Source organism: Coregonus clupeaformis, unplaced genomic scaffold, assembly GCF_020615455.1.
Source record: "Coregonus clupeaformis isolate EN_2021a unplaced genomic scaffold, ASM2061545v1 scaf0137, whole genome shotgun sequence".
NCBI lineage: Eukaryota > Metazoa > Chordata > Actinopteri > Salmoniformes > Salmonidae > Coregonus > Coregonus clupeaformis.
The window spans coordinates 532,118-544,011 of NW_025533592.1; the positions used below are offsets into that span (position 1 = coordinate 532,118).

Sequence of the window (11,894 nt, forward strand, 5' to 3'; positions counted from 1 at the left end):
CAATGGTAGGCCTGATCACCGACAACGATGAGACAGCCTATGGTGCCAGGACAACAACGTGATCAAGAAAAGGAGATGATTGTGGACTACAGGAAAATAAGGACCAAGCACGCCCCCATTCTCATCGACGGGGCTGTAGTGGAGCAGGTTGAGAGCTTCAAGTTCCTTGGTGTCCACATCACCAACAAACTATCAAGGTCCAAACACACCAAGACAGTCGTGTAGAGGGCACAACAAAGCCTATTCCCCCTCAGGAGACTGAAAAGATTTGGCATGGGTCCTCAGATCCTCAAAGACTCCAGCCACCCTAGTCTTAAACTGTTCTCTCTGCTACCACACGGCAAGTGGTACCGGAGCGCCAAGTCTAGGTCCAAAAGGCTTCTTAACAGCTTCTACCCCCAAACCATAAGTCTCCTGAACAGCTAATCATATGGCTACCCAGACTATTTGCATTGTCACCCCCCTCCCTCCTCCCCCTCTTTTACGCTGCTGCTACTCTCTGTTTATTATCTATGCATAGTCACTTTAACTCTACCTACAGTGAGGGAAAAAAGTATTTGATCCCCTGCTGATTTTGTATGTTTACCCACTGACAAAGAAATGATCAGTCTATAATTTTAATGGTTTATTTGAACAGTGAGAGACAGAATAACAACAAAAAAATCCAGAAAAACGCATGTCAAAAATGTTATAATTTGATTTGCATTTTAATGAGGGAAATAAGTATTTGACCCCCTCTCAATCAGAAAGATTTCAGGCTCCCAGGTGTCTTTCATACAGGTAACGAGCTGAGATTAGGAACACACTCTTAAAGGGAGTGCTCCTAATCTCAACTTGTTACCTGTATAAAAGACACCTGTCCACAGAAGCAATCAATCAATCAGATTCCAAACTCTCCACCATGGCCAAGACCAAAGAGCTCTCCAAGGATGTCAGGGACAATATTGTAGACCTACACAAGGCTGGAATGGGCTACAAGACCATCGCCAAGCAGCTTGGTGAGAAGGTGACAACAGTTGGTGCGATTATTCGCAAATGGAAGAAACACAAAATAACTGTCAATCTCCCTCGGCCTGGGGCTCCATGCAAGATCTCACCTCGTGGAGTTGCAATGATCATGAGAACGGTGAGGAATCAGCCCAGAACTACACGGGAGGATCTTGTCAATGATCTCAAGGCAGCTGGGACCATAGTCACCAAGAAAACAATTGGTAACACACTACGCCGTGAACGTCAGCCTCGATACCTTAATGACTTGGAGAAGATCTGCAGAGAGGAGTGGGACAAAATCCCTCCTGAGATGTGTGCAAACCTGGTGGCCAACTACAAGAAACGTCTTACCTCTGTGATTGCCAACAAGGGTTTTGCCACCAAGTACTAAGTCATGTTTTGCAGAGGGGTCAAATACTTATTTCCCTCATTAAAATGCAAATCAATTTATAACATTTTTGACATGCGTTTTTCTGGATTTTTTTTGTTATTCTGTCTCTGTTCAATAAACCTACCATTAAAATTATAGACTGATCATGTCTTTGTCAGTGGGCAAATGTACAAAATCAGCAGGGGATCAAATACTTTTTTCCCTCACTGTACATATTACCTCAATTACCTCAACTAACCGGTGCCCCCGCACATTGACTCTGTACCGGTAGCCCCTGTATATAGCCTCGCTACTGTTATTTTTACTGTTATTTTACTGCTTTTATTTTTTACTTATCTATTGTTTACTTAACACTTATTTTTCTTAAAACTGCATTGTTGGTTAAGGGCTTGTAAGTAAGCATTTTACTGTACGGTCTACTACACCTGTTGTATTCCGCGCATGTGACAAATAAAATTTGATTTGATTTGAAGTGGAACTTCAATGATTGTTCATTAAGAGTGATTAGAAGGTAAAAATGTCAAATAAAGACAAATGGAGAGCTTGGCCAATCCCCAAGGGTGCAGTACACTTTTACTGAATCACACTCAAGACCATTGGTTGGTGTGACACAGTGACTCGCATCCACTCTCAGTGGGCATATTCTGGTAGGCTGTACGATGAGCAACTGTTGAACTGGACATTCAGGATTTGATTACGCCCTGAGTATACCAACTGAGAATACAAATGTCAAGCTTCAAATGAAAAGAGAGCTTTTGAACTACATAGGGGGGAAATCAGGAAAGAGACCTGACAGCACCATTTTAAGGAGTCTGTTTGACTTAATAAGCAAGTACTTAACTAAGTTGATAAATTAGCAGGGGACTGATGAAAGCTCAGCGTGAGGGAGGGGTTTGTAAATTAGGACCAAATGTTTCTAGCCCCCGAAAAAACATCCAGTCAGCGTAAACATAGTTTCTGGCCTGCTGGTATTTACCAATGTGTAGGCCTCATGGCAGAAACTTAGCAATGCCAAAAGTAAACTGCTATAGTTGCATACTATAGCAACATTGAGGAGGTTTGAGGGACACTGAGTGAGACCCTGCCTTCACCTGGAAAGGATCAACTGGTGACTTTGGAAAACATATGGTCCAGTGTGCTGCGGAAGGGATATAAGTGCATGAGTGGATGCGTGTATCTGCTATGAAAAGGAATGAAATATCCTTATCTAAAGAAAGCTCCTTTGAATTCTTTCAGGACTTTTAATTACTTTTAAGGATTCTGCTCCAACTTAAGTCCTGTCTCCAGGAGTACTAAGACAATGTGAAGAGAGGTACTGTGACAGAACCACGTTAGGCAGCGGCATAATACATTCAGCTGTATTAAAAATAAAGTTTGTGCCCCTCGGGGAACAGTTTAAATCTCTCTGCACATTTCTGTAGGGTTTTTCAGCTTTACAAAATGTGGAAAGAATGGGTACATTGTGCATTTCCCAACTCTCCAGGGAGGCAGACCTGCTTAGCAAATGGAAGTAGTATGAGGAAGGACATTAAGGATATCCACCACATGTGAGGACAGAGGATTTGCCAGTAGATTGTCGACTTGATTCATGATGATGACTGCTAGCTAAGATTTTGAAAATATGATGTTGACATGATCAGTCCAATCAAAGCTACTGTAGATATAACGTGATTTGATGTCATTTTATCTGTGCCCTATGACCTTGAGCCTTCTTGGATGGGCACTTCTAATGTAACTCTATGGCGGCACCCAAGGGGCTTGAATTTTCGAGCTCTACCCTTAGACTTGGCTGTGACTACTGTCCCCACGAGTGACAGAACACTGAGCTAATCACAGCGCAACTAGAGAACATTACCAACAGCTACGCTCCATATTTTCCACAGGCTGCCCCACCACCACAGAAAGCACTGAGCTAGGCTGAAACACCTGCATTTTGGAGCTGCCTTACTCAAGAAAGCAAAAAAGAGACCATGTTGTATGCGGCTTTATTATGATTTAAAATATAAAAAAAAAATTGTTTGCAAACTGATATGACACGTTTTAATGGCAAAATAACATGCAAAACAGGCAACCCCCCCCCCAAAAGAAAATATGTATTTTTTATATAAATATATATTTTCAAAAATTGTGGGGCCCCACCTGCCCTGAATGACGGGTCGCCACTGATGAGGGAGTTCATTAATGAAGAGGCACCGCCTGAAAGTGAACACTGGCCTTAAAAAGGAGCTGTCCATGGCAATCTGTGACAGGCCCCCTGACAGTGGGCCTCCACACTCCCCTGTAACCCCACGCCCAACAAAGGCCGGTGCACTCCTGACCCCTCTCTCTGATCAATGCCCCACGCACCGCCCTATTAACAAGATTTCCTCACACCCCCTTACTCCGATGGATGATCCTTTGTCGTGGCCGTGGTGGGGGGGAATATTGAATCCCAACAGCCCAGGGTCACCAGGGGGAGCCCCAAATTGATTGGGACAGTATCCAAGGGTGGTGATTCTGCCAGCGAAATAATTTCAATTACAGTGAGTATAATAAGCTCCTTAAGAGGATGCAGGCCAAGGTGGCTGGCAGTCTGGGCAGCTCACTAATTACTCATTGATTGTCTCTGAATACTTCATCCTTGTGTCTGAGGCCTTGTTAAAACTTTCCTCCATGACACCTATTGTGCGCCACAGGTGCTCACTCCAGTCCAGCCTGGCGGTTCCCACGGACTATGCCCAGGAATCTCTGAGTGGATGAGACTACGCCTTCCACTGGCCCGGGAACACAACCACTACACGTAATGAATGGTTGTCAGACACACCATCAGGCTGCTTATCTAGAGGGAACAGGGTTGTAGGCTCCATGAGAAAACCTATTACTATTTGTCTGTAGATACGGTCAGGAGTATATTGCTGTTAAGCCTTCATATTACACACCGCAGAGTGGATCAGCCTGGGGTGGCTGGAAGCTAGGTTATTGATATAATCTTTTATAAAGGATATCAGTTGCATCCATTTCTCAGTACGCAAAGAGGGACCACAAGTCGGAACAATTGGAGAGGGTTTGAAAAGTGGGTCTGAAATGATGTTTCAAGGCCATGAATAGGGCTGTAACAATACCAGTATCGCAATATTTTTTCCACGGCAAAAATGTAAAACACAAAATATTGTGTGTAGCTTGGAAAATACTTTTTTATTTTACTCTTGATGACAACATGGGACTCCCAATCACGGTCGGGTTGTGATACAGCCTGGAATTGAACCAGGGTCTGTATTAATGCCTCTAGCATTGAGATGCAGTACCTTAGACCACTGCGCCACTCGGGAGCCCTAATAATTATGTTTGATTCTAACACTATGGCTGTTTTCCTAAAGAAGTTAATCCGTTTTGGGGAATTCAATTAGAAACCACCAAGTATGGAGTGGAGACCACTTCCTCAATTTTAACCAGGAACATAGAACGGACTCAATACAGAGATTCTGGCTGGTGCCAACAGTTGCCCCGAATTCCAGGACACCACTTACATTCCCCTGATACTTCCCAATAATCTCCATACAGAACCATGCAGTTGGACAACATGCCTCGCCAGAATCATGCAGTTAGACAACATGCCTCACCAGAATCATGCAGTTAGACAACATGCCTCACCAGAACCATGCAGTTAGACAACATGCCTCACCAGAACCATGCAGTTAGACAACATGCCTCACCAGAACCATGCAGTTGGACAACATGCCTCACCAGAACCATGCAGTTAGACAACATGCCTCACCAGAACCATGCAGTTGGACAACATGCCTCACCAGAACCATGGAGTTAGACAACATGCCTCATCAGAACCATGCAGTTAGACAACATGCCTCACCAGAACCATGCAGTTAGACAACATGCCGGGATAAAATATCCAGAAGGTGCAGGAATGTATGTACAGGACGACAAAAAGAATCCATGCAAAATGCTGGCTATAAATGTCCATGATTCAACTGAGAAGAATTAGCAGCATGTATGGAGGAGAGAGACAGATTCAATGAGCCTTGCTGGTCCATCATTGGACCCCCTATTGTGATCTTGGGCCACTGCCATGCTCAGATTCCAGGAATGTTTCTCTGGGAAAGGAAGGCCCGTGTTTGCACAATGGGTGCAGTCAGGACACATGAAACATCATCCAATTTACAGGCCAACACAAAGGATATGCACCGTTTATGTAACACGTGTGGGTTTCACACTCTGAGGTGCTACCCTGTAACACACATGTACCTTTGAGTAGGAAACTGCACAGTTTGTTTGCATCCCATAAATCAGAGATGGCTGACTGCTGAAGTTCCATAAAACAAAAAGAACTAGAACAGTCATATCAAAGCTCTATTGATTACTCATCCGTTGTTCAACGCTGATAGTCAGTCAGACCAGCAATTTAGTACCTTAAGCTTCGTCCACATTGTGACTGTGGCCAAAAGCAAAGCTGCTCTGCCAGTGCCTCTAGTCTGACATACAAACGCTCCTGCCTTGAACCCTTGCCATAGCAGTTAAATGGGAGCGTAATTGAACAAAAGCCATTAGTGAAGGGAATATAAACTTATCCGAAAAATACGTCTCTCCCTCTGAGCCAGATCTGGGGGGGGTGGAGGCATGATCAATCAGACGAATGAGTGTAACCTATTGGTGTTGATCCCACAAGCTCTTCATTCTGCTGCCGGGGGCAATGCCAAGACTGGGGCTTGACTGCTCCAAATATACTAAATGAGGGTGTCTGTCTGTGCCATTCTCGAGTGGGAGGGGGTTTGACATATTTTTTAGTTTCTAAAGGCATTAGAGTGAGTGCCATTTGACCTCAGTGCTAAGTCAACACCCTAACGTCCTGTGAATGGCTCGTTTTACAGCAACCCAGAGGGGGGTTAATGACACAAGGCACAAACATCCTCTTAGAGGACCAACTGGTTTTTATAGTTGTGGTTTTCACGCCACGGTATTCCGAGTAACTCTTTTAGTGTCTCCACCTCTGCTGGACACATTAAGCCCATTTATTTGGAGATGAGAGACAAAGGTTTTACAGCCACAAGCCTAATTAACGTTATGTCCACTGTAATTGGTTTATGTAGAAATAATCACACAACAGACTAGGTCCCATTAAGCCCTGGGAGTGGTAGTGTCTCCTAGATAGTGTGTCTCCCTCTGTGCTACACTGTGGGGATAGCGGGCTCATCTGAACAGACCCGATCAATGCCATCAGTCCAGTCTGAGGATGAAGGGTGAGTACATCACTCATTCCAGAGCACTCATTCGAGACAAGCTATCATCACATAGGACTGGAATCAGCCCACGTGAAGCAGACCTCATGCCATCTGGATCCACAGATATTCACACTAATCGCACCCCTCCCACAATTAAATATCTCACTCCAATTAGTACAGCCTTAGCACAAAAGTCCCTAGTTTAATGTGAAAGCAAAACGTGGATGCCAAAATATGTAGGCCTAAACACCAAGCTGACAATTATCAAAACTGAAATGGCAATGGTTTTTCTATTGCGAAACATCTGCTGCACTGTCGACATTTTTCAATGCTGAAATACAGACTTGAGTAGGTTACATTTAGACAGTCCTCAACTGTCACTTCAAGGGGAAAATGGAGATGCTAGCAATTTTAAAGCAAGACACAATTCTCTAGTCACAGAATCAGTACAATGCTGTGAATCCAAAACAGCCCCATTAGATCTCCTTGGTGCACTCTATAAACAGGGATGTAGCCTAATGCCCATGTGAAAGCCTTTAGTGTATACAGAAAATAAAACATATATTTATCGTTTAGCCACCAACAAGGAGGGAGGAATAGGAATTGTCTGTTTACCTCATTACATTTTAATAGGTTGTTGCTTCTCTGATTGACAGTGCCCAGTGTCCATTGACAGGCATGATTAGCCTACTTCCCACACACACAACAAGAAACCCCACGTCACCTTCCACCTCCTTAAATCAGTTGGATTAATCAAATATGGTTGGCATTTGTTTATAGTTCATAAAAACAATACTAGAGCAATAAGAAGAAAAATGTGTCTAGAAATGACACTGTCCTGTTCAAAAGCACTGCTGCAATCCAAGGCACCTTGTGAGTGTATTTCTGAGTCCAGGCAGCTGCCTGGACACGATATGTGGAAGTGTTCACAGTCTAATTGGGCAAACACACGTGAGGCCTTGTTATCCTTACAACAATTGGCCTTGTGTTTTCCCTGCCACAGTGAGGAAAGATCAACGTAAAAAATAAATTAACAGCATGGTTTCCACACAGACCCACTCTCTCCAAGATACTGTTGAGAGACCATGTGAATGTTTAGGGCAGAGCTGACCACAAGGAGGAACAGCTACAAAACAACCATAACCAGATCTGAACACTTACCTACAGGCTAAAGGCTATAGGTCGTTATCAATAAAATGTTACAATACGGTGCAGAGCGTTCGATTTGGCTCCTGGGGGGCAAGCTCTGCCAAATTGGTTGTTGATCATTGCTAGTCAACCATTTTCAGGTCTTGCCATAGATTTTCAAGTAGCTTTAAGTCAAAACTGTAACTTGGCCACTCAGGAACATTCACTGTCTTCTTGGTAAGCAACTCCAGTGTAGATTTGGCCTTGTGTTTTAGGTTATTGTCCTGCTAAAAGGTGAATTAATCTCGCAGTGTCTGGTGGAAAGCAGACTGAACCAGGTTTTCCTCTCTGATTTTACCTGCGCTTACCTCCATTCCATTTCTTTTTTTATCCTGAAAAACTCCCCAGTCCTTAACGATCCCAAGCATAGCCATAACATGATACAGCTACCACTATGCTTTTTTATTCTGTACAGGCCTTCTTTTCACTCTGTCAATTAGGTTAGTATTGTGGAGTAACTACAATGTTGATCCATTCTCAGTTTTCTCCTATTACAGCCATTACACTCTGTAACTGTTTTAAAGTCACTATTGGCCTCATGGTGAAATCCCTGAGCAGTTTCATTTACATTTACATCATTTAGCAGACGCTCTTATCCAGAGCGACTTACAAATTGGTGCATTCACCTTATAGCCAGTGGGATAACCACTTTACAATGTAAGGGGGGGTAGAATGATTACTTTATCCTATCCCAGGTATTCCTTAAAGAGGTGGGGTTTCAAGTGTCTCCGGAAGGTGGTGAGTGACTCCGCTGTCCTGGCGTCGTGAGGGAGCTTGTTCCACCATTGGGGTGCCAGAGCAGCGAACAGTTTTGACTGGGCTGAGCGGGAACTGTGCTTCCGCAGAGGTAAGGGGGCCAGCAGGCCAGAGGTGGATGAACGCAATGCCCTCGTTTGGGTGTAGGGACTGATAAGAGCCTGAAGGTACGGAGGTGCTGTTCCCCTCACAGCTCCGTAGGCAAGCACCATGGTCTTGTAGCAGATGCGAGCTTCAACTGGAAGCCAGTGGAGTGTGCGGAGGAGCGGGGTGACGTGAGAGAACTTGGGAAGGTTTCCTTCCTCTCCGGCTACTAAGTTAGGAAGGACACCTGTATCTTTCTATGGACTGGGTGTATTGATACACCATCTAAAGTGTAATTAATAACTTCACCATGCTCAAAGGGATATTCAATGTCTGCTTTTTTATTTTTTACCCATCTACCAATAGGTGCCCTTCTTTGCGAGGCATTGGAAAACCTCCCTGGTCTTTGTGGTTGAATCTGTGTTTTAAATTCACTGCTCGACTGTGAGACCATACAATTATCTGTATGTGTGGGGTACAGAGATGAGGTAGTCATTTAAAAATCACGTTAATCATTATTATCGCACAAAGAGTGAGTCCATGCAACTTATTATGTGACTTAAGCTAATTGTTACTCTTGAACTTATTTAGGCTTGCCATAACAAAGGGTTTGAATACTTATTGACGCAAGACATTTCAGCTTTTCATTTTCAAAAAACATAATTCCACTTTGATATTATGGGGTATTGTGTGTAGGCCAGTGACAACAAATCTCAAATGAATCCATTTTAAATTCAGGATGTAACACAACAAAATGTAGAAAAAAGTCAAGCGGTGTGAATACTTTCTTTAGTCAGAACTAGAAATGTCAGATTATTCCATGCAAAATTGCGCACATTCATCAAAATTATACAGCAAGTAACTGCATGCTTTCATGATCAGTAAACATCAATTGATAATGTCATTCTAGCTATGTAAGGGTAGCCTCAAGATATCTGTCAATATTGGTGACCATTAATTGAATATTTGACTGATATAAAATAAAAGTGAACTATACCTGACAAGTATGAGGGGTTTAGGTTAGTGTCCCATCCATTGTGGGCTCCCCCTGTCAAGCAGCAGAAGGACGCATTTACCAATGTACTGTTAGCTGATAATGTTTACTTTGCAAGCTATTGATAGAAACGTTGTATAGTTGGCTAAACATAGTGGTAAGTAGACCTAATGTACATTTTTTTATAAGGAGATACTGTCTGTAAGTATGCATGAGGAGGACAAACTGACTACCTTTGTTTAGCATGAACCTACAGCCCCTCCTGCAGCATTTCCTCCCTGAATTAACTACATCTTGACATGCATGAATATGGATGGAGGTAAGCAGCACACCTTGCATGCAAATGATGGCAATAAAGCAGATTTGGGACATGATCAAGGGCTTAGGTGGGTCTCCTTTGACTGCCAGTCAGTATTATCCCAACACATGACTGCTATGTAATGTTGCATTTACGGATGACATCTTTATCTGTTCATGACAGGGTATTTCATACACAACATAGAATGGTTGATATGATTAGTAATATGTGGAAGTGGAGCATACACAGTATGTGGTGCGTAGATTCCCATGTCGGAAATGCTCAGTCAGTGCTCTCATTAGGCTGTATAGGGTTAGGTGCTGGGGGTGGGTTTTCGTAGAACAAAGCGGAAGTGTTCTTTCTTATAACGACCTGCAAGTTTGATGAAGCTTACCTGCCCGGGTATCTGTGCGTTAGAGACCTCTTTAAGCACACAGATACTGGGGCAAAGCTCACCCATCTATAAACCACAGGAAAAGTCCTATTCTCGGGCGTGGCCTACTGATGCAAAATAAAGACCGATTTTTTTAAACAGGTGCCACATTCAATGCAATGCTCTTCTATTCCTCAATAGACATTCAATTGTAAAAAAATTAAATAATAATAATAATAATGTAAAAAAAAAGAAAAGAAATGTAGAGCCATTGTTTGCATGATATAACTGTTTCCATTGAGCTGTCCATGTTTTCCTGGCAAACTCTGGATATTGTTATATGTGTCATCAGGGCCAAGAGATTCGTTTTTTAAATCGTTGATTGTAAACTAATGGTCAAAAGGGGATTTCCCAAGTAAACAAAGAGGCTAATACCGATTACGCAGTTCTATTATCCAATAAAACTACGTGACTATTATTCTATTCTGTACATAGTAGCAACAACATCAGAACGGTGTAAAATCAATGACGATTAGTAGCCTAATTGGAGAAAACAGGTTCCACTTTCCTCTGTGTATGAGAACAATGCAGAGCAAATGGCTCTAGTGCTTGATGAAAACGCCCAACCATTAATAAAAAAGCCTACTGTGATTATACAGCATCTTGTCAGTTAGTTTATGGTACCTTTATAGCCGACATAGGTGCTACAACTAGGTTTAAGTAATGCATTATAACCTCCGACGTGTCCAGTGATGCTACCGAATGTGGACCTTGAAGTAGCCTATAGGCTTTTGAATTCACTGCACCACTCACCTCCTCCAAAGCAGTCACGGTATTCCTACAGTGGGACATTCTAGTAGTGAAGTTTGAAGCCGTTGGCGCTTTATAATCTTCATTTGTCTCCGCCATGAACTCGGACACTGTAATTTGGTCCGGCATACTTTATCCTTTTAGAAAATGTATTGTATTCCTTCCTGTTAAACACCCGGGATTTAATTCGAATATGAGAAAAGTTTACGTTTACAATAGAAAAGTCTGATAAAATGCTCTGATGTAAACCATTGCTGGATGTGTCCTGTTCCCTTGTTCGCGCTCGAGCAGTCACAACACACAAGCTCACTGCAACAATGTTGCGCGCATGATTGATTGTAACTCAGCTGCTGCCGTAGCCTTTCGGATTCCAGATGGCTCGCAGTCACTGCTCTAAAACCTATCCTTCCCCGTCAATTTGGCGGGTCCCACTCGATTTGCAGGGAAATCCAAAAATATTAAGTTTATACGATTTTCTCTTCTGGCGGTGCCCTCTCTCTTCCGAACCTCAGATAAAGCCTGTGAACTTCTTTCCAAGCATGGGAAACAACAAGGCGTTCCAATGAAAGCGCAGAAATTGACTAAGGTGACGGAGGGATTCAATGGATGTGCGCTATCCAATGGAGATCACCAGCTGGTACATTTGACCCAATCAGAGTCGATGGAAGGCGTGGTCTCTGTCATCCCTTACAGCGGCATCCAGAGGTTTTTTAAGGTAACTTGCTGAAATAGCCTAATGAAATAATACTGAATCTGTTCATTATTATGTTTCCATCAATTTTAAGATTAAACTGAGT

The 11,894-nt window shown here is 43.0% G+C and overlaps 1 protein-coding gene across 5 annotated transcripts in view; it reads right to left on the reverse strand.

The window, feature by feature from the left end:
• The window catches only part of LOC121539399 (arf-GAP with SH3 domain, ANK repeat and PH domain-containing protein 2-like), a 110,353-nt gene extending 98,670 nt beyond the window's left edge, over positions 1-11,683 (reverse strand). For all 5 annotated transcript variants that reach the window (XM_041847879.2, XM_041847878.2, XM_041847877.2 and 2 more), the window contains exon 1: positions 11,101-11,683. In XM_041847879.2, coding sequence (XP_041703813.2) covers positions 11,101-11,226 — 126 coding nt within the window. In that variant the 5' untranslated portion in view covers positions 11,227-11,683. The remainder of the gene's footprint in view (positions 1-11,100) is intronic.
• Between the last annotated feature and the right edge of the window lie 211 nt (positions 11,684-11,894).